Raw genomic sequence first — 23,536 nt, forward strand, 5'->3', positions numbered from 1 at the left:
GCATCGCCCGTGCTGCCGTCCTCTTCAAATGCTGGCGGAGGCCAAGGAGAAGCCGTGCAGCCGTGGAGAAGGCGTGCCATCAGAGGCCGAGGAGAAGCCGCGCGGCCGTGGAGAAGGAACGCCGGTAGAGGCCGAGTAGGAGCCACCTCGGCCGCTCAAGTTCTCCGCCCCGCAGCTCGCTGCTCATCCACCCTGCCATTGTTGTCCTTTTCACGCGCTGCCGGAGTCTAAGGAGAAGTCGCGGCCGTGGAGAAGGCGTGTGCCAGCGGACCGGAGGCCAAGGAGGATTCACCTCCGCCGCTCGCCGCCCCCCAGCCGCCTCCGTCACTCACCACTCGAGCTCCTCTGCCCTGCCGCCTGTCGCCCCTAGCCCTACCGATTGACAAATAGGGAGGGAGAACAGAGAGGAGGAAGGGGAGGGGAGGGAGAGAATATGACAGGTGGATCCCACCATTTTTTAAAATAGAAATGCTGACTGGAATACTATGTAGGATCAAAACCATTTCGGATTTAGTCAAGGTATAATTTGTCCAGTATTAATAGTTAATGTTGAAACATATCTTGTTTTCGGGTCTAAGGGATAATTCATACTCATCTTTAGATGGTAATCCGTACCTTTTCTCTTTTTAAAAGAAATCCATCCAGTATGTTCTGTGACCAAACTTATTACCGTAACGCAACATTAAGTTTATTAACAATGGTGAAAATATAGATAGCCACTCACTCTGTCATAAAATATAAGTATTTATGGCTATTAATCTGGATAAATAGTTGTCCAGAATAAACAGTTATCTAGATTAATAATTAGAAATGCTTATAGTTTAGGACCGAGGAAGTAGATCACATCGAACAAACCAGTAAAATGTGACTACTACAGTGAAGTGGCAAAAAGTACTTTTGGAACCGATCCAACTTGTCAAATTTCATATATCTTAAGCGCGGCCCGCAGGAACGCCCAAAATTATGTTGTCAGATCAGTGTTAGTAAAATTAATCAAGTTTGAGCAATCGATCAGATCGGAATCACTTAATTACCTCCAGGAAAACAATAAGCAAGAAATTAATTATCACTTGAAATCTATGACTAGCTAACCGATTTCTGATCCAATTATTAATTAAACACGTGACAATTAACTATACCGAGAAAAGTCATATAGATGATAAGATGATAGATCCCGGCAGTATATATATTAACAAATCAAAGTAGATCATCAGACGGTGATGACAGCAACCGACTACACTACTTGCTGTCAACATCTCTTTGGATTGGCGTCGTACGTACGGTCAGTACGGAGGCGGTTGCAAACGTTTAACAAACATGAGTGTGTATTGGAGCCCAATTGAAATTTTTTTAATTAAGACCTCAAATTAAGGCGTGAGTGCATGCATGCATGCACATGGATATTAATTAATTATACAAAAGAGTCAGATCGATTTGTACAGTCTGTCAGAAGTCGTACTTATACACGTCAGGATGATTTAGAGCATTTACGCTCACTAGTTGACTTAGTAAAAAAAGGTAAAAAAATAGTTATGAAAAAATTAGGACCCAGAAAGAAACTACTCAATCCGTTCCTAGAATATAGCAACCATGTCCTGATTCGTAATACTGATTCATAGTAGTAGGATACGTCCCATCCAGTTCTCGATTGCTATATTTTGAGACGGATGAAGTATAATATTTCGGTAGGGTAATAAAAATATACCCTTTCTTCATTTTGTAAAGTCCCAACAATTTTCAAGACTCAACCTCAATTAACTAACAGTTAGTAGTACACAAAGTGGTTAAAGTTTTTTTAAGTTATATAAGTAGTATATGATACTTGTCTTGTAGTATTTGTATTTCACAAAACAAAAAAAAAGTGACTGTGATGGAATATTTTACGAAAAAGGACAATTTCACCTTGATATGAATAAATGATGTCGCTATATGTTTGGTGTTTTCGTTTATTTACTACTACAATAACCCTAATAGCAAACATCCTCATAGGTGCCGGTACATAAAAAATTGTTACATATGAGGCTTTATTCCCTTTTCAAACATCTTATCGAATTAAAAAATGGCACCTATATCCTTTTATAAGTGTCGGTTTACATTAAAAGATCAACACTAATTTATTTATATATATATATATATATATATATATATACCTGCTTTTTTTAAAAAAAAGGTATTTAATTATCAAATGGTTAATGTTTCTTTAAAACCTCTGTAGTGGTTTATGGACGTGTCCGCCCACCTCTCTCGCTCACTCTCCACTCTCTCTCAGCCTCTCTACCTCCCTCTCTTGCTCACCGCTTCCATCCCTACTCTCTACCGCCCCCATTGCCCCTCATCTTCGCCACAGTGACCTTTCTTACTCTTCGCCGGATCGGCCTCTACTCGTAGGGGTGTGGCTGGATACGCTGACGCACACAAGCAGCTATGAGCACGAGGACAACTGGATCTGCCGTCGTGAGCACGGAGATGGCCGGAAATGCTACTGGGCGAGCAATCGCCCTCGCTCGCCTAGAGCGATCGATTCCCCCCCCCCCTCCTACCCCTCCCTCCCTCCACCTGGTTTCTTTTTTTGGCACCGTATTACTTTCCAATTTTAGTAAATTTATGCACCTAAATTTTATACACCTCAAGTTTACACATCTAAAGTTCAGAGACCAAAAGTTTATAAGTCAAAAGTTTATATATCCGATTCAAATTTGAATTCAAATATTTTTATATATAGTATTTCTATACATTTAAAGTTTATACACCTAAAGTTTATAGACCTAAAGTTTATATATCCGATTCAAATTTGAATTTGAATTCAAATATTTTTCATATATAGTATTTCTATACATCTAAAGTTTATACTCCTAAAGTTTATAGGACTAAAGTTTATATACCCAATTCGAATTTGAATTTGAATTATATCCGATTCAAATTTGAATTTGAATTCAAATAATTCAAATATTTTCTATATATAGTATTTCTATACATCTAAAGTTTATACACCTAAAGTTTATAGATCCAAAGTTTACAAGTCAAAAGTTTACATACCCGATTCAAATTTGAATTTGAATACAATATTTTATACATAATTTTTTCTAACTTTTTTTTAATTTTTTTGTGGTGTACTATAATAGGAAGAGAAAAATGAGAGGAAGAAGTAGGAGTGCCTATAGGAGTGGGGGGGGGGACCGATCGCTGGGCGATCGCCCATTAGGCCCTCTCTCCGGCCCGCTCAACAACGGACTTCACCCATGATGAGCAGTCGCAGTGGCGGTGGCCTCCATCCACTGCCTCTAATTAATTAGACGCTAATGACTCTAATTAACGACTAATGTAAATCTAGCAGTAGTGCGGTACAACAAAGAAGCTAGCTAAAGAGCTTAGTGCACAAATTGAGTTGCAACTGTCAGAATGTGCTTTAGACCATACCAATTTATTCACATATTTGTGTGAATATATTAATATTGTTGTAAACTAAAATAGAGAAGTAATTAATGGGTTGTCTCTTTTCATCTCACAGCACTGAGTTGATATATTTTAGTTTGTTTCAATCACACTACTATATTTGCACCTAAGTCCCACCACAATTATTTACATTGTAGATTCGCCACAGATGATATTATTGATTTCACACGAAATTAAAATAAAAAATCTTCAGTACCCAAATAGAAAAGATAAAAATGATAGTTAGGACTATAATCTATGTATCTATCTATCTATCTATCTATTACATACTAAAAGTCCATTAGACTTCCTACAAACGCTCCCAAGCCACCACGTAGCGTCCTACAAACGCTCCCAAGTCGCCACATGGCACTCTAATAAATTAGAAAAAATTTTAAGAAAAAACAAAACATCTAACCGTTGATTTTCATTAAACATGGCGGACCCGTTATTCACAACCATTAGATTTAAATGTAAGATTAGAGAAATAAATCACCACGTAAAGCTGGCCCCACCCAAGCCTACGTACGTACATTAGGTACGTACCATCCCTCCTTCAATTCCCTCTCCTCTTCTCCACTATTCCTCCTCATATATTTATGTTTTATATTATTTAGAAAGCAAATATATATTTAAAAAATTAAGCAACTACAACATCTAAAATATATAATTGTGCTTATGTATTTAGATTGTTTATGACTAATTTTACAATTAAAGACTAAATTTCACTATAATTCACTTTTGAAAAGAAATATGTCACTTTTGTGTTATATATTTCGACTTTTGCGTGTCTTTCAAACAATTATAAAAAGTACAAAAATAATAATAGAGTTTTTATCATCAAACATAACTTCACTATAATCATAAAAGTTAAATGTTCCCAAATATATTTCTTAGACATCAAATTTTGTGCTAAGAAAATTAAGCAACTGTGACATCTAAATCATACAAATTATTTTTATCTGCTTATGCCTTTGTAGTATTATCATTTAAAAACCCATATTCACTACAGTTCAACTTTAAAAAGAAATATGCCACTTTTGGATTATGTTTACTATATTTTGCATGCCATTCAAAAAATGACAAAATTATGGAAAAATAACAATATAGATTTTATCATCCTATTTAACTTCACAGAAATTAAATTAGATATATAATGAAAACAAGTAAAATGAACCGAACTTCCAAAAAATTACGCTCTGCGGTTCTGACATTATAATAAGTGAAATGTAATATTATTATATTTGTAGTGTTCATATTTTTATATCTAGAATGAATATATTGTAGAAAAAGAGGAGTAAAAAAATAAAAGATCTTAATCAATAAATAAAGCTTTTATTCTATTTTTAGTTAATAAGTAATAGTAACTAAAACACACTAAATTTTGTAAAAAAAATATTATAATTACATGAAACGTACTCTCTTCCCTTCAAATCTCCCCTAATCTCCTCTCTCATTCAATTCCTCCCTCTTCTAATTTTTAACTTATTAACAACTTATAATATAAAATTGATCATTAATTAGAAAGCTAAATGATTATAATTCTTAAGTTATAACATGTTTTTAGTTTCTTGAGCTGTTGTTTTATTTATAATTAAATAAATAATTAAAGATATATATTACCATATTTCACTTTACAAATAGAAAATATGTCATTTGAACATAGACACCTATGCATGGCAACCAAATAGCAAAAACAATGGAACATTTTTAAAAAAAAATGACAATAAATATTATATCACCTTAAATCATTTCACATCCACGGAAGCGCACTTACGGTGTCACGTGTTATGTCTTAAAAATTAAAACTAAAATTTTAGACATTATAAGACAAAAATATGTGACCATCGGTTTTGACTTAAATTGGTGATCCACTATTTTCCTCCCCTCTTGGCTCGAGCTCCCCGCTCTTGCCTCCACCCATCCCTATATTATTTTAGCTATCAAACTAAAAGAATAGTAATTAATAATAAAAAAACATGCATAACTTTTAAGCTACACATGATTTCAAAAATAAATATTTCTCTATTCATAATTAAACCAACAATTTAAAGATCTATAACACCTATATTTTGAACTTCAAATAAGAGAGGTAAAAAAAATAAAACAAGAAATAGAAAATGTCAATAGGATAGGGATTAAAGTGAGCCATGCGGAAAAAAAATACTAAATTCATAAAAAAAAACTGGCTCTTACTTTTCACTAGAACTGGAACAACCATTGTATGTTCAATTACCATAATATTTTTTAAATTCTTAGATATTAATGGGTTCCATTTATCATATACCGTGGCATTATGAGTTGCTCAGCATATTGCATATAATCCATATTGTGTTAGTTGGCTGAAAAGCTATATTTGTTACTGTTAAATTTAAATTGTAGGACTCATGTTGATTATATATTTTTCTTTTCAAAAAAATATTATATTGATCACACATATAACAGGGGAAGCGAGATCTATCATATGTTTTTGTTAATTTATATGTAGTAAGTATGTAACAAATTGCATCATTGTGAACTAACTAAAAGGAGGGCTAGGTTGATAGAATGAAGAACACATATTTATTAATTAATAATAATAGTTGTTTAGGATTTATAAAAAAAGGTGATCCTCTAAACACTCAAACAAACAAGACAGAGCATCTTACTTTTAATTTACACCTAATTTGTTAGATACGTTTTCCAAACAAAAACCATATCTAACTCCTTTCTAGATAATAAATAGATCATAGATAATTATTTATAGGAATATATTTAATATTATATAAAGATCATAGATAATTATTTATAGGAATATATTTAATATTATATATTTAAAAATCAAATAGCTAGTTTGGAAAAAAAATTATCTAATCAATACCAATGATCTTTTTTGGAGAAATAGTACTTTTAAAACATGTAGATGTCATCCACTTGATATTTCACCCTTATAAGCTTTTCAACCATAATCTATAATATATGCCCGCGTGAATATGCGGGCTACCTTCCTAGTTGAAGTATAACATGAACAATTCCCGCTAGGAATCAAACTCAACTCTATGCAATTTATTAAGTACTAACACAAAGTGTTTTTATCTTTCAGTATTTGAAACATTGTTCATATTTTTCTTTTTCTTTTTTCTTTTCAGAAACATTGTTCATGTTTTTCACTGTAACTCGTATTGTACAACTACTATCTCAAGAATTATATAAAAATTAAACCAAAACCTACTTGTTCTTTCTTTGGAAAAGGTTGCTTCTACGAAACCTTAAAACAGATCAACATCGACTAAATTAAAGAAATCCCAACAGCATATACGGGTGTTCCCACTAATGCATCCATTATTTATATTTTCCAGTGTATGTTGAGTGTGTCAGCATAATAATCTGTCTGCCTTATCAGTGTTGCCAACGCAAGATTTATCTGTGCTAGAGATAAGGTGATAGCAGCCTATAAGGACACATCCTTCCGTACAAGAAGTCCAATTTGCTCACAGAATTCAACCACTTGACAATGCAGAAGGCCATTATATTGTGTGCTACACATTCTAGAATAATCGATGATGTTAAAATATGTACAGTATCTATGTAGTAGGACGTTGCGTTCAATTTGACCAATTGATCGAGATGTAGTACATCACATTGGATGCTAGCTAACTCATCTGAATCACTCGAAGCCTTGACCTTTAATTAGGATCAAGGTATTTCAATAACTAGGCAGAGGAAAAATTAATAAAAACTAGCATAATATTTTCCCTCGTACTTTTGCGTAGAGGTAGATTAAGGTGTAATTACATTTAATATAAATTCCTTTGTTTCTACTTTCAATAGATACAGTTAATTTGCTTCGATCGCTTCTGTATTATAGATACAATTGAATTTTATAGACAACTATATATTATTTTCTATTTCCACGATATATATATCCACCATATGATCTAAGATGCACATATATCTCTCTTTTTGTCTCATTAACGTGGTAATTTGTATGCTTTCAAAGCGAGCATTTAAACCTCTCTTGATTTTTTTTAATAATGATTCAACCTCTCTTAGCTTGATAATGTACTGGATACACAGATTTTGTCATGCGCGCATGTGAGCAAACAGCTAGGAAGTCAACTTTTTCCATGATGTATAGTAGGCAGATACGACATTTTTATTTCTTTACGTCATACTTTTTTTCCAAGGCTAGGTGTGTCATTGTAAAGTTCTCAATGGCGAAGACAAACCCGGCAAACCTGAAACAAAGTTGACTTTTGACATGGTTTTAAATATATCCACAACAATCAAGCTAGCTAGGTGAAAGTTGAATTGAAGATCCTTCGAGGAAATAGCCCAAGTACATTTTATTCAAACCGTGATCTCAAATAAGATGAGTTCTCACACATATGAAAAATATGCCACTTATATTGATTTGAATAAGTTTACATTTCTGATTTGTTTCCACGTTGGAAAATGCTGTGGGTTCTGCAATAGGATAGTACAATTGTAATACACTTTCTTTCTCTCTATATATAGTCGTCTATAATCTCTATACATCCCCTCACTTATATTCAATTGAAATATGAATAATGTTAATGTCTGTCTCAAACTAAAAGCTGTAGAAACTGAGAAAAGGAGAGTAAAGAAGTACAATTCAAGGTAGTAGAAGCGTGGGAACGATGTTGGATTTTTTATAATTTAATCCTTTTAAAAAACTTATTTCACAAATAGACCCTTGAAAAAATTTATCCTAGAAATTATCTTTTTTGGGTGCTAGAGTCACCGGCGCCGTGGTCCACTGGGACGGCGCCAGCATCTCTAGCTCCATCCCCCTGCTACCGTGGTGAGCCAGCACTAACGTGGCAGGGGAGCGTACTAATGATGCTATCACTCCCCCCCCCCCCACACACACACACTATTTTTCTCCTTCTCTAGTGTAGAGGAGAGATGTGCAACTTTTTATTATTTTTCTTTTATATTTTTGATATTTTTTCACACTTAGGGACACACAAGAACCAACGATAGGAAAATTAAGCTCAAACGGATGAAATATGTGAAACGTATAATTTTTCAAAGCTATATAGAAAAGCTTCTCACCTAGAAAACATAATCTTGGCGGAATTTGGAGATTCTAATGTCATGAAATCTGGCAAAGCTAGGGAAGATTGGATGTAAATTTTTCTGTAAATATCCGTGGATATATAATTTGTCTGATTCCGAGTCCGTATGAGAAAGTTACGCACCTATTTTAAGGAAGGACACTCAAATGTAAAAAAAAACTCCACGTACCATATCTAAGCAGTACTAGTAAAAAAAGGTTAAAGGGTTTATAGGATTACGGAAATATAATCTACTAATTGTTTTTGGTATTTTTGGGACTATAGAAAAAACAAAAACAATGAAGAACATGAAGTTTCTTACCGATAAACGGTAAATCTTTAGTGGATTCGAGAATGGAGAGAGAGCAAGAGCAGTGGCGCTCAGGCTCGGGTAGGGAGGGCACGGGAGGGGGGTGCTCCAGAGAGCGCACAAGGAAATAAAAAAGATGGCGCCGTGGAGAGGGGGGCGTCAGCATCATTGGCGCGCTCCCCCTACCACGTCAGCGTTGGCCCGTCACGGTGGCAAGGGAACGGCACTAGAGATGCTGGAGCCATCCCATTGGACCACGGCGGCCAATGACTCTGACACCCAAAAAAGGACCATTTCTAGAATAAGTTTTTCTATAGGTCTATTTGTGAAATAAGTTTTTCAAAAGGATCAAATTGTAAAAAATCGAAGGGAACGATGCATTGTTTGCTAAGGGCATTTACAATAGAGACCACTGCTACTAGTAGTCTCAACCTGCCACATGCCACATAGGATAAGACTATACAAAAGCTACACTACCTACAATGTGGACCACCTCTTGGTATATTTTATCTTTCAACCCCTAATAATTTATGTGTCAGTCCTTACTATATTTTGTATTATCAGATCAATCAGAGAGTTTTGTATGTTGGACCGTATAATAACGAAAGGAAGTACATATACACCCTTAAAATATAATAGACCCACCTTTCAACTACCCATGTAACCCCCCCGGGCGATCGAATGCCGCCGCCCCCTCCTCATCCTACGCCGCCACCCCTCCTCACCCAGCGCCGTTGCACCGCGATCCTCCTCTAGCGACATCACGATTTCCCAACCACAGAAGCCGCCCCATCCAGCAACGCCTCTCCCCTTCAACTTGGGCCATTTGATATGTGAATCTGTCCATTTGATATGTGAATCTGTAGCATAGCTGAAATGTACAAGTACTTTACGAACTCGTTTTGTGCATGTTTACAACGTGTTCCCAAAACCAAACTAGAGTAACGAAGGGTTTTTGGCACAAAGCCTTGACCAACGAAGGGCGTACGTACACTTGTGGCGGCTATAACAGCAACTTTGCAGGCATGTTTTTTATTACCTGCGCGAGCTAGGGAATATGCATGCCCGTAAGTATGAACTAGCTAGTCTAAGTCATGCTGAGTAACACTACTTAAAAATTGAATTTTTGCATACGATCAAAACTTAACGGCCCCATCTTTTCGTTTATGTTTATACTTATCAGCCAAAATTTGAATTTTCAACTTTAAAGTTGGAGTTGATTTTGGGATAGTTTCATTGAATTTATTTTGCATCCTTTGCTTTGATATCGCTAAGAATAAGTATATAAAAGTTTTATTCATAAATTATTTTTCATTAGCAAATATCTCGTTTGGCTGAGCGTTATTTTGTTATGCGGTTGGACCGTCCATCTGCCCAGAGATATTTGTAAAAATCGCTATTTTTTTCGTGCGGTTGGCACACCCGCACATGAAAATTGGATTTTCGCGTGTGGGTGCTTATGTCATCTGCATGCGAAAATAAAAATTGCAAATAAAAATAAAAATATCAAAAATCCCATCCGCTGCCGCTCGTTGTCGTTGTCACTGAAGCCCGGTAGCTCCTCGTCGTCGTCACCCGCAGTCCACCTTCGCTCGTCGTCGCCGAAGCCCTGCAGCTCCTCGTCGTCATCGTCGTCGCCGCGTGGGACAGGGAGCCGCATCTGTCGCTGCCATGCTCCGCACCACCGGATCCACCGCTGTCGAGCTCCCTGCCATTCCTGCTCCCTTGGAAGAGGAGCCAAGGAGCCTCCCGCCGCCGCCCTTCCCCGCGCCTCCACAACCACCGCCCCGCCGTTGGATCCGCCCAAGTCGGATCCGCACCTGATGGATCTGCCGTTTCCCTGCTGCACCTGCTCCTTCGCCGATTGCGTCGCTTCCACGACCCGCGTCGGCCGCTGGCGCTCCCGCCGTCGTCGCCGCTAGCCCGAGCCCGCCGTTGGGATCCAAGTGGAAGTGGGAGAAAAAAAAATGAGTGGTAGAGAGAGATGAAGTTGTGGAAAAATGAGAGTTGAGAGAAAAAAGGTGAGGAGAGATTATGACTTAAAATTTTGAAGATATTGAGAGGGAAAAGATGAGGGAGGTCAGACTTGTAGATGGGCCTTTCCTCTCTCTCTTTCCTCTCTCCCCCCCCCCCTCTTCTGGTCTCGCGTCCCATCTCCGATCTCACTTTGCCTCTCCCGACTCCCCCGCCGCTCCGCGCGCCGCTCTCGCCCGCCTCCGCTTCGCTCGCAGCCTGGCACCGCTCTGCCTGGCTCCGCTTCCGCTGGCCGCCGTCCTCCCTCACTGAAGAAGAGAAGAGAGAAGAGGGAAAAGAGAAGAGAAGGAGAAGAAAAAAAGATGTGCAGCTGACATGTGGGTCCCACGTACTATTTTTAAATTATTTTTTGCTGACTAGGATGCCACATCAGCGAAACCACCCATATATACTTCCATAGGACCTTAATTGCATGGTTTATGTGAGTTTATGGTACACATTTCTGGATTTGTGGTTAAAGGACAAAAAAAAATCTCGCTGTTAAGTTGAGGGACCTCTAGTGAACTTATTCGAAATCAGACTATCCGATGCCACGAGAGCCCAAATCTACCGGGCTGGGCCTTGAGCCTTACTTAAACCCGGAGAGGGAGGGCCGTCGTTGGGTCCCACCTCCTCCGACTTCGCCTCGTCCACTCCACCACGCCGCCGAAAGCCGCAACTCTCCACCGCCGGCTCGGCGTCGGCGTCCGAGACCGAGTAGTAATCCACAGATCTCCTCCTCCTGTTCTTCTCCTCCAAGAAAGAAATCTTGAAAGCCCCCCAACACCAGCCGACCCCTAACTCGATCTCGTCTCCGTATATACACTGATCTCCCTCCCGCCGCGAGTGTAGCAGCAGCTCCGCCGCCGCGGTGAGCACCCCGCACGGCACATCCTCTGGCGCCCTTTTCCCACGCAATTTTGGGGTTGAGTTGAGTTACTAGAGATTTTGGTTGCGACCTAGGGTCCGGGAGTTAGTTTGCGATGCATCTATATGAACAAGGGTAATTGTATATTTGTCCTCTTTTTTGTGTGTGAATTGATACTCTTGAAGATTGTGCCTTTGGTGCATCTTAGATGCAGCAGCTGGTTTAACCATTAACTGATAAAATACCCCCTGATGAATTCTTTTGTCTATTCAGGGACAGAATATCTTGATAACCTAGAATTTCCTTGGATTTGCCTTGCCCCCATAATTGGGATTTGGGAACAAGTCTTGGCATGCCCGTGAGCAGAATATTTTGCAACACTTAAGCAAAGAGTGTTATACAAGTCCCAGTCTTAACATGTAGCTGTAGAGGATAGAAATTGTTCAGAGGAAGTTGTTTGATTATATAATCTGTTGTTATAGTTCTCTGAGTATTGGTTGTGCAATGTGACAGATCACAGATGTAATGAGAACCACCAAACTGAAAAATAATTTTCCTGATTTACTATGTGTACTTTGGATTGTTTTCACGTTTGTTCTGGCTATTTCTGATTTGTTTTGTAACTCTCATTGTAACATTTCTTTCATTTTACTGACAGAGCGATCATGTCTTCTATGGAATCATCTTGCCTTCCTGCAACCACTGAGTCAATAGCGAAGGCTCAGGAAGCTAAAGACGCTTCGGAGTCCATTTCAATCCTTTACCGTGTTCTACAAGACCCGTCATCTTCTGCAGAGGCTCTGAGAACCAAGGAACTTGCAATTACAAATCTTACCAACTACCTCACTAAAGAGAACCGGGCTGAGGAGCTGCGAAACCTTCTAACCCAGCTCAGGCCTTTTTTCTCGTTGATTCCCAAGGCAAAGACTGCAAAATTGTCCGTGGAATCATCGATGCTGTTGCCAAGATAATAGGAACATCTGAACTTCAGATCTCACTCTGCAAGGAGATGGTTGAATGGACCCGTGCTGAGAAGCGGACATTCCTTAGGCAGCGTGTGGAGGCAAGGCTAGCAGCCCTTCTGTTAGAGAATCAGGAGTACACTGATGCTCTTACTCTCCTTACTGATCTTATCAAGGAAGTCAGGAGGCTTGATGACAAGTTGCTTCTTGTGGACATTGATCTTCTGGAGAGTAAACTCCACTTTTCTCTGAGAAACCTGCCAAAGGCCAAAGCTTCATTGACTGCTGCTAGAACAGCAGCGAATGCCATTTATGTTCCACCAGCACAACAGGGTACTATTGATATACAGAGTGGAATCCTTCATGCTGAAGAAAAGGACTACAAGACTGCTTACAGCTACTTTTTCGAAGCATTTGAAGCATTCAGTGCCCTGGAGGACCCAAAGGCCATCTTCAGCTTGAAGTACATGCTCCTGTGCAAGATAATGGTTAACCAAGCTGATGATGTCGCAGGAATAATCTCATCTAAGGCTGGTTTGAAGTATCTGGGTCCTGATGTTGATGCTATGAAAGCTGTAGCTGATGCCTACTCAAAAAGATCTCTCAAGTACTTTGAAACTGCCCTTCGTGATTACAAGTCTCAGCTGGAGGAGGACCCTATTGTGCACAGGCATCTTTCATCTCTGTATGATGCCCTCCTGGAGCAGAACCTGTGCAGGCTGATTGAGCCGTACGCAAGGGTGGAGATTGCACATATCGCGGAGATGATTGAGTTGCCAGTTGATCATGTTGAGAAGAAGCTGTCGCAGATGATCCTTGACAAGAAGTTTGCAGGAACTCTCGATCAAGGTGCTGGCTGCCTCATTATCTTTGAGGATCCCAAGACCGAGGCAATCTTCCCTGCTACACTTGAAACTATTTCGAATGTTGGGAAGGTCGTTGACAGTCTTTACATGAGGTCTGCCAAGATCATGGCTTAATGTCTTTACAGTCATTTGCGTTTACTTGTTATCTCTAATTTCATCTTGCTTCAGTTACTGTTGGTCTTCATAGACATTTAATCCTGCATATTGACATTTTTATTCTGCATGTTGATCTCTCCTAGTTAAAGAAAAGGTACCCTCTTGAATGCCAACAAATACAATTTGGTGTTTCTTACTTCGTATGGTGCAACTGTGCTAGTACCATAAACATAACCTGATGCCTAGGTTATATTTGTTATGTCAACTTATTTTGTCTTTAATGTCAGGCTAGCTTATTTACGATCTTATGATGTTACAATGCACATGGATGGCTATCATTTTGCTGGAAAGAGAGAGATGAACAGGTTGGATGGCTATCATTTTGCTGGAAAGAGAGAGATGAACATGTGAAAATTGTGATGAACTGCCTTGTCAAAGCTTTCCAGAGAGAAACATGTGAAAATTGTGATGAACTGCCCTGTCAAAGCTTCTTTTTGTGATGAACTGTAGTGTCAAAGTTTTTTTTTTCATTTTTACCCCTCCCAAATCCTGTTAAAGCTTCTTTCCTTTTCATTGTTATGCCTCCTGAATCCTGACCATGGCATTAATTGTTACCCCTCCTGAGTCCTGATCATGGCATCCTGATAATACTGAATTTAAACATGAGGCAGTATAGATATAATCTTCCGTGTGTGGTAGTATAGGCCCTATATAATCTCCCGTGTGTGGAGTTGAACAATTTCAGTCTTTTCTTTCCTGCCTTCTGTAAAGGGCGTTTATTATGTTCAGTAAGAAGAATTTCAGTCTTTTCTCTCCTGCCTTCTGTAAAGGGCGTTTATTATGTTCAGTAAGAAGCTTATGAGCCATAGTAGTACTAGTGGGCACCAGCCACCAAGAACTCGCTGGAATTTGATGACTTTTGTCCCGGCAATTTTTCTGGGCATCCATGGCCACTGAATTTGCAGGTTTGCAAGATGTTTCGATCGAATTTTCTTGAGATTTCCACTGATAACCTGAAACGGAGGGAGTATCAAACCCGGTCAGTCGGCGGCGAGTGGTGTGGCGGCGGCGGTGGATGCTGGTCCGGGCTGGGGTTCTACATGCTGCTGCTGCTGTGCCTGGTGCTGTGCGCCATGTTCGCCAACGAGGGTGTCAGGTTGTGGATTCCAGGGACGCTGCTGGCTGCTTCACTGCTCGGCTGCTCTGCCTCAACCTCTTCTCAGGTGGTCAGGTCTTAGGCTATGGACATCTCTGAAGATTTCATCTTTTTTGCAGGAATTTCTTGGCTTCTTGCCAAGTTGCCATTGCCAGATGAGATCATGCATGTGTAGAATGAATGAACATGATGAGTAAACAGTATATTTGTGTGCAGTGCAGTGTTGTTGATCTATCTAACTATGAACAATTAAGCATTTTCATTTTTCATATATATGTTTTTGGCCTTCTGATCAATACATTTGTTTTCTCTTTATATTGTGTTGTCTTCTGAGATAGGAATATGATCCAGGATATGATGGTTATTACTGCTTATTACCACTTGAAATTGGGGCATGTAACTGGCTTGGCAACCATTATTTTTCTATTGTGCAGTACACAGACAGAGAGATGAAAGATTACAGGATATTATGATCCATAGGACTAAGGCCTTGTTTAGTTCCCAACGTTTTTCTTCAAACTTTCAACTTTTTCATCACATCAAACTTTTTTACACATACAAACTTATGTATAAATTATGCAACAGTACACAAGGAGGTACATACTCCCTCCGTCTCCGAATATAAGGGATTTTGACTTTTTGCTTGCACTGTTTGACCACCTTATTCAAAAAATTTGTGCAAATATAAAAACCGAAAAATTGTGTTTAAAGTACTTTGGATAATAAATTTGGATAATAAAGTAAGTAACAAAAATAAATATCGATGAAGGGAGTAGTTCACATCCCAAATGGATAGAATGGAAAGCGCAACCAGATAGCACAGAGTTTGTTCAGCTTTTGAGCCTTAAATATGGACGAAAAAAACCAATTGCACAGTTTGTATGTAAATTGCGAGACGAATCTTTTGAGCTTAATTACGCCATGATTTGATAATGTGGTGCTACAACAAACATTTGCTAATGACGGATTAATTAGGCTTAATAGATTCGTCTCACAGTTTACAGACAGAATCTGTAATTTGTTTTGTTATTAGTCTATGTTTAATACTTCAAATGTGTGTCCGTATACGTCAAAAAAAATTTGGCACACCAACTTTTCGTAAAAACATCACATCAAATCTTTGGACACATGTATGGAGCATTAAATATAGATTTAAAAAAACCAATTGCATAGTTTGCATGTAAATCGCGAAACGGATCTTTTGAGCCTAATATTAGCCATAAGTGCTACAGTAACCCACATGTGCTAATGACGGCTTAATTAGGCTCAAAAGATTCATCTCGCGGGTTCCAGGCGAGTATACAATTTGTTTTTTCATTTGTGTCCGAAAACCCCTTCGACATCTGGTCAAACGTCCGATGTGACACTCAAAAATATTCATTTCACCAACTAAATAGGCCCTAAACACAGCCTTGAGAGCAGCAGCCTCCTCCTGGAGTTGCTTCACCTTGGTGATGTAGTCGCTCATTGCTTCCTCCTTTGATTTGCCTGCGAAGAATGCAAAAAATTCAGTTCAGGAGCACGGAGAAACAGGCAAGAGTATTAGAATGGACAGACAGGAAGACACAGTTATGTAAGGACAGAGAGAAGCATATGGACCTTCAACAGCCTTCCATGCATCCCATTTCGCCCTGTCCCTCTGGGCGAATATGCCAGGACGAGCTTCAAAAGATTATAGAAAAGGAAATACTAAGCAACATCGTCGTGACAAGTCCATATGAAGAGCTGTTGGCAAGGTGAGTCAAATTCATATCAGAAATTGACTGATTGATTAGAAAAGGGACAAGAGGGCAATAGATAGTCAAAATTTGGAAGGAGCAGTGAGATTTTACAAGTTAGGCAAAGAAATACTTTTGTTCTCCCCCTCATTGCAATGACAAATTCAGGTGGGCCCCCCCCCCCCCCCCCCCCTGCGGGTGATTTAGTAAAAAAAAAAAGTTATACAAAGAAATAGATAGTCAAAGCACATGTACCATGTAGTAGCTTCTACTTTTCAGCACAAAACCAAAAATATAGATAAAAACTATAAGATTTCACAAACATGTTGTGAAAGGACATAGTCACAGTAGAAGACTGAACATGGAAAGCTATGAAAAGCTAGATGCAGCAAATTTCTACTCCATATCAATTGTTGTAGAGTGCGGGTCAATATCAATTGTTGCAGTCACAAATTATTATAAAAATATGGGGAAGAACCCAATACACCATAAATTTGATGTGAAAGATTCTATGAAAGAACGGTATTGTTTCAAATCAGACAGATTTTTTGGGGAGTGATAAAAAAAAATCTTAGCGATCTATGAGATCTTGTGTTAGGGATCATAATCCATGCCATGTAAACTTTACGTCTCTGAATGAAATCAAACACAGTACGCTAGTAACTCAATAATTGTGCTCCACATCCAGAACATGCCTGAAAAAACAGAAGTAACAACTGAATACTCAATACCAAATATTCGGTATACATACAAGTATTCACATCTCCAACGGTGGCCTGCTTGTAGAGTCCATAGAGGATAAGCTTGTCCTCGTTGCTAGTGCTCTCCGGCAAGGTCTTCACCTTCTCAGCGTACTCCTCAAAATCCTCCTACAATTGGATATCAGACACAAATTGTTAGCAGATCATGCTTCAATCACACTGTCACGCTAAATCTTTCTTCAGAAGTTCCAATCTTAAGCCAATTACACTTCGCAAAGCAACGGAAAATTACAATTCACGGAATAATTGCAGCATCTTAAACAAGAAGGTTGCATCTCATAGATCTTTTGACAAGACTCACTGAACGATGGTTAAAGATTTGATCTTTATAGCGGTATTAAGCGTAGAACGGTAACGTTGGTGGATTGAGAGAGTGATCTGTAATTCTTTATACCTGCAGACCCATGGCGGCTTGAAGGTTTTCGAATTCTTCTCTTCTTGGAATTAACAACGGCGTCGATCAGGAGCGAGTAGATCGGGTCTCTTTTATAGCGAGGTCCTGCAAATGAATAGCGCAAAAATCCCTGCTTTTTGTTCTAATTCAAAGTAGGTCCCTGTGCTAAAGATCAATTTTAATTTTTCAGGGAAGCCCTCAGCATGAATTTTATTAAGAGAGATAAATCTGTTGTCATTTTTCTACCATGCACAAAATTGCATGCTAAAAGAAAAGAATTGACAAAAACTTCAGACAAATAGGAGATATAGTATTTTTTTTCAGCAATAGAAACATGTATATGTCATATATCCCTCAAGAAACTGATATGTAACCGTTCAAGTAAAAAATACAGAGTTGAGAGAGCATGGAGAATTTATTGCTTCATAATTTTTTTTAGGTTGGAGGAGTTGGCTAAAGAAGACATTGGTCTATAAGTCTTAAGGAAGAGCTGATGCACATGTTGTTCTGTTTTCCATAGTTTTGTTCAGCATTTATGATCATCTTGTAAGAGAAGAAACATTTCTTGACAAGGACCAGAAGAAGCATTAGTGTAATGCAGACAGTAGCCAACTGCTTTGGCATCCTGTTTTGAAGAGCAGCAACTATAATAACCTACAACAACTGCTTCTACACCCTACTAATAGCTGTAACATGCAAGGAGTTAAGCTGATCTGGGCCAACTGTCTGTCTTATACTCCCTCCGTCCCAAAATAAGTGCAGTCATGATTTTCCGCGTCCAACTTTGATCATTCGTCTTATTTGAAAAATTTTTGAAAAAAATTAAAAACATAAGTCACGAGTAAAGTATTGTTCATATTTTATCATCTTATAACAACCAAAATGATAATTATAAAAAAATTTCAAATAAGACGAACGATCAAAGTTGTGCGTGAAAATTCATGGCTGCACTTATTTTGAGACGGAGGTAGTAGTATTCAGTTTTCCCATAGCACTCTTCCTACAGCAAATCACTCAGTCAACTGCAGCCTAGATACCACTATATGTAGCCTGTTGAACAATCACTCAGTCACTAGCTTATGCTCAATTCAGTGTGATTGACTCAACCTGCTTTTATATTCAGATTTTCCTCTTTTTTTTTCGTTCTATTTTGTCATTTTGCAAGTCATAGTTGTATGTACAAAGCTAGTGGCCTGTCAACATATATCCAGGTTGTCTGATAAGCTGTTGAGCTGATAAATACAATGTGATGTATCATGTATGATTCGAGTCCGTTGCCCAAAGAGATCAGATCAGATGATGAGCTTCACCATGCGTGCATGGCAAAATCAGACAAAAAAAAACTTTATTATCAATTTTACAATTGCATACATATTCTAGTAAGAGAATGCATCAGTAAAGCCGAAAAGAACGGCAGCAAATCCATCAGTCTTTCTTTTCCAAATGGTGCAAGAGAATAACATCACCTTTCAATCTCTACAAGATTTTAGATCAGATCCAAAGACGCCATGCCACATTACCACTATGCTAGATTGCCAGCACCAAGCAACAATTGATTCCAAGGTCCACAATCCACACACTGAACTTAGCAATCCTTTTCTTAAAACAACTTATTCCCACAAAGCTACCAGCCAAATAGAAACAATGAAATTCCACTCAAAAGGGGGTGAAACAGGATAGCACCTAATGATTGCATAATTTGCACAAATTACAGCAGCCAACTCAAAACCATGCACCATGTAAGCCTTGTCAAAAAGTGATCAGCCAAGGTCAGAGACCAAGCACAAGGTTTTCACAGTAGTCACAAACAACATAACTCTGCACTGTAGGATCTCAATAATCAGTAGCAGCACTAGGAACAAACATGCATATGTTGTACAACATGCCTAATGCATTTTAGCAAACATTCCTGAAGGTGCACACAGCACAGATTAATCAGACACAACACATGGATGGAATTTCATTCGATAGCAGAGCATGCAAATCAGTACCAGATATCAAACAGAAGGGGTATGATGACACCAAAATGATAAGCTGGTCTCTATTTCCAGCACAAAAACAAAATTTAGATTTAGTCCCTGATAGCATCCACTAGCTGCTGAATATAACAAAACAGATACTATGTCCGGTCACTTCACTTCTTCTCTTCCTTCTCTGCCTCAGCAGCCCTCTTCTGGCGGGCACCAACATGGCGCTGGTTCATCCTCTCAACACGGAGCTTAGCATAGGCCTTGAACGCCTTCATCTCATCGGTGACCTTCACAACCTCAACTGAGCGCTTCTCACCACGAGCAATAGGCATGTAGTCACCCTGGACCTGGGTGGCAGTGGCAAGTTCCTCGGCAGTGGAATCACCAGCCTGACAAAAGAGCACAATCAAGCTCATAACCTGATAGTACCTTCAATAACTATATACAAGGAGTAAAGGACAACAAACTGCAGCCATACCTTGACCTTGCGAGCACGCCTTGGGAAGATAACCAGCTTGGCCTTGTATGTCTTGAGCCTCTGGACATTAGCCTGGAGTCCCTCAAGTGAGCGGTTCTTGCGGCGGTGATCCACGGAAATTCCAATGGTTGGAGCATACTTCTTGGGGATGCCCGCAGCCTGTGTTTATAGGAGAACAACATCAGCACAAATATAAAGTTACATAATAAATGCAAGTGTTTTTTTTCTAAATATGTAATGGCAAGAACACACTCAAAGCATTAGCCAATGAAACTAGAATCTTAATCCAAATTTAAATGGCATTCAACACTTAGAGAAGGGGAAGGGGGTTTCTAATCTACTGACAAGACAGTTGCTTATCTAATATCAACAAGCAAGCAGTTCAGATTTAACCAAACAGAGTCCAAAAGGTGCCAGTACACTAGATTGATAAGGGCTACTCAAATATAGAGATACAACAAGAACATCACCTTCAGCTCCTCAAGGGTAAAGCCTCTCCCAGCCCTCGACTTCATGTTGTACTTCAAAGTTTGGCACTGAACAATGGGTCGAAGAGGGCCAGATGTTGGGCGGGGGAAGATCTTCACAGCCTTCTTCTGGCGAGCTGTACAACAAAAGAAAAAAAAAGGATGATTGTCATAAGAATGCACACATATAAGGTGAAAAAAGCGGGCGCAAACATATTTGCTGTGGTTATGCTAGCTTAAAATCTAGCTGATTACTACAATAGTACAAAAATGTTATGTCCATAAAGAAACAAATGATGCTGGAGTGCTTATTATTGTTAATACAAAATGTATGTATATTCAAAACTTATACGGAGCAAAGCCTATTTCGCTTATCAATTGACCATAGATGGTGATAGATTGTCGGAAAGAACTAATCATCTTTTATGGCATACAATATGTGAAAACCAGAAAAGGCGAAATAGCTGGTGATATAACGGAACATTGCAGACAAAGCTAAACTAAACTAACATTTCATGTAGCATTCAATTCAGCTAGATTAGCAATCAACCTTACACTAGACGCAGCAACAGAAGGAGATAACCGTATTTAATTCATAAATTCAAGCACATGCAGTACTAGTGGCAATTGCTAACATAGTCATGCGCGATAGGGAGGCCAGGGAGCTCACCAATGCGGCGCCTCTGCTTGCGGGCGGGCTGGTTGAACCATGTCTTGACATAGTTCTGCCAGTGCTTCTTGAAGTGGCCATTGGGGATAACGTTGTTGTGCTTCACCATTTTCTCCTCCTCTCCTTCTTACCTGTGCGCATCACACAAACACGAACACAAACCTCACATCAGCGACTACCAACAACCCGATATACAGCGGCGAGACCATATGCACGCGCAATCGAGCACATCTACAACTATAGCCTACTACGAAGAAACAGGACGAACGGATCAGCCCGACGTCTGGTCGAGAAACTACGGCGCCGGCACGCGCGGTGGGGAAGCAGAGGCGAACGCTTGCCGGAATGGGGATCGAGAGAGCGAGCGAGCGAGCGGGCGGCGTACCTGCGCGGCGGAGCGAAGAGGAGAGCGACGGCGGCGGCGGCGGAAGGTGGGAGGAAGACGAGCGGTGGCAGAGGGGGGTTTTGGAGTAGGGTTAGGTGGTTATAAGGGAGCCGCCGCCGCGCGCTCCCCAGCCTCCAGCCCTAGATCCGACGGCCGAGATCCTCCCACCCATCGGTCTCACGGTTGATGGGCCGGGAGTGACGGATCGAATAGGCCGATGTGTATGATGGGCTTTTTTAATCGAACGCGTCGGCGCATTTCGTCTCTTCTTTTTTTATTTGCTTTTAGCGATCCCTTCCGTATTTGGATTGGCCGTGTTTAGTTGCAAATTTTTTCTTCAAACTTTTAACTTTTCTATCACATCAAAACTTTTCTATACACGTAAATTTTCAACTTTTTTATCACATCGTTGCAATTTCACCATACTTTTAATTTCGACGTGAAACACACTCAGAATAAAGAGAAGTGAAATCTGTGGGTTCTGACGTGGTCCAGTGGGCGTGACGTGGCGCCAGCAGTGGCATGCGTGCTTCCACGTGGCATATGTACTACAACTTTGCCTTTTCATTTTGTTTTCGAGGTTATCGGCCGCCGTTCTACTCGATATACACACGTTCGTCAAAAATTATTTGTTTTTTTAGCAAAATATTCAAGGGACAACGCCAAGGGGTGGCAATTCCCCCGTTGGGACGAGGGCGGGAGAGAATTCTCATCCGTGGGTGAGTGAAGACGGAGGCCTGCAAAATTCCAGGGATAGGGACGGGGATCGGAATTAACCAGCGGGTGACCTGGAGGGGCCTCCTATCTAAGTTAACTCTCTAAAAGTTTCCCATTGCAATAATATAGTCCCTACAATCCCATTCAAAATTGACATATAAAATCTCAACGCCTTAATTTCCCTCAACCGTAGTACTTTCCTTTCTTCAACCAACCCACATTGTTGGGGCCTATTGAAATTTTATCGTACTATTATTCAGTATATTGCAATACTTTTATGGAGTATTAACTCCATCCAGGTGATGCAGGCCCCGGTCACCCGTGGGGTTCCCTATGAAGACGGGGACGATGACATTTTTCACCCAACTTCCTTTCCAGGGCCGGGGCCAGGGATACCCACATGAGGGTGGGGGCGGGCGCATTTCAACCCAACCCCGGCCCCACCTGTCCCGTTGCCACCCTTTGTCAACGTATTCAAAACGACATCGAATTATTAACACATTCTTATAACTGTACATCGGTCCATAACCAATACTACTCCTTTTATTATTCTTGATCATCAGACATCACTACTTCAACTTTGCCCTTAGTATTTTTGATACGTCTATAGCACGACGAACAAAACGATTAGTGACTACGTTTACACTTTTGATAATACGGCATGATTTAAAGTAATTGTTAAATTTTTGTTAAAAAAAAGAAGAGAAGAAGTTGTCAAACCTTTAATGGTGTGTTTGATAATGGGAAATGGTTGTAGGATTGAGATTGGAAACGAATAGAGGGTAGGTGGGAGATGGAGTATTAGTTACTTCCTCCGTTTCATAATATAAGTCATTCTAGCATTTCTCACATTCATATTGATGCTAATGAATCTAGACATATATTCATTAGCATCAATATGAATGTGAGAAATGCTAGAATGACTTACATTGTGAAACAGAGGGAGTAGAAATTAACCCAAATCAAACACTGTCTTTATGTGGAGAGAGCTACATATCGAACGTCCGACGTTGTAAAAAAAATCGGACGGTCAAATGTTTTAGTTAACCGTTGGTGCAACATTAAGTTATACATGGTGAAACAGAAAAATCATACTTGAAACATATAAAAATTTTGTGAAACACAATTAAAACATATGGTGAAACATATTTCTATCACGTATGAAACAATAAGGCTGTGTTCTTATGTTGAAGTTCCCAACCTCACTTTCTTG

At 39.5% G+C, this 23,536-nt stretch overlaps 2 protein-coding genes and 1 pseudogene across 2 annotated transcripts; 1 reads left to right on the forward strand and 2 right to left on the reverse strand.

Moving 5' to 3' along the window:
- Positions 1 to 11,652: 11,652 nt before the first annotated feature.
- LOC4333303 (26S proteasome non-ATPase regulatory subunit 11 homolog) lies at positions 11,653 to 13,734 on the forward strand (annotated as a pseudogene).
- Positions 13,735 to 15,896: 2,162 nt separating this feature from the next.
- Positions 15,897 to 17,699, reverse strand: LOC4333305 (acyl-CoA-binding domain-containing protein 3-like). The gene is made up of 4 exons (XM_026023918.2): positions 17,637 to 17,699; positions 17,233 to 17,350; positions 16,363 to 16,425; positions 15,897 to 16,251 (listed from the first exon to the last, which is right to left on the reverse strand). The coding sequence occupies exons 1-4, from the start codon at positions 17,646 to 17,648 to the stop codon at positions 15,977 to 15,979; spliced, it is 468 nt and encodes a 155-aa protein (XP_025879703.2). The 5' UTR covers positions 17,649 to 17,699; the 3' UTR covers positions 15,897 to 15,976.
- A 1,886-nt stretch (positions 17,700 to 19,585) lies between these two features.
- LOC4333306 (large ribosomal subunit protein eL13y) lies at positions 19,586 to 21,675 on the reverse strand. The gene is made up of 5 exons (XM_015777166.3): positions 21,607 to 21,675; positions 21,222 to 21,352; positions 20,555 to 20,688; positions 20,085 to 20,243; positions 19,586 to 19,995 (listed from the first exon to the last, which is right to left on the reverse strand). The coding sequence occupies exons 2-5, from the start codon at positions 21,328 to 21,330 to the stop codon at positions 19,771 to 19,773; spliced, it is 627 nt and encodes a 208-aa protein (XP_015632652.1). The 5' UTR covers positions 21,331 to 21,352; positions 21,607 to 21,675; the 3' UTR covers positions 19,586 to 19,770.
- Between the last annotated feature and the right edge of the window lie 1,861 nt (positions 21,676 to 23,536).

Source organism: Oryza sativa, chromosome 3, assembly GCF_034140825.1.
Source record: "Oryza sativa Japonica Group chromosome 3, ASM3414082v1".
Taxonomy (NCBI): Eukaryota; Viridiplantae; Streptophyta; class Magnoliopsida; order Poales; family Poaceae; genus Oryza; species Oryza sativa.

Coding starts and splice junctions, on each gene's coding strand:
- LOC4333306 (XM_015777166.3), bottom strand. CDS start 21,330: ATGGTGAAGCACAACAACGTTATCCCCAATGGCCACTTCAAGAAGCAC. Junction 20,689..21,221: donor CAAGCAGAGGCGCCGCATTG/GTGAGCTCCCTG, acceptor TTTGTTGTACAG/CTCGCCAGAAGAAGGCTGTG. Junction 20,244..20,554: donor TTACCCTTGAGGAGCTGAAG/GTGATGTTCTTG, acceptor CTATAAACACAG/GCTGCGGGCATCCCCAAGAA.
- LOC4333305 (XM_026023918.2), bottom strand. Junction 16,426..17,232: donor CGTTGGAGATGTGAATACTT/GTATGTATACCG, acceptor AATCTTTTGAAG/CTCGTCCTGGCATATTCGCC. Junction 16,252..16,362: donor TGCATGGAAGGCTGTTGAAG/GTCCATATGCTT, acceptor CATTCTTCGCAG/GCAAATCAAAGGAGGAAGCA.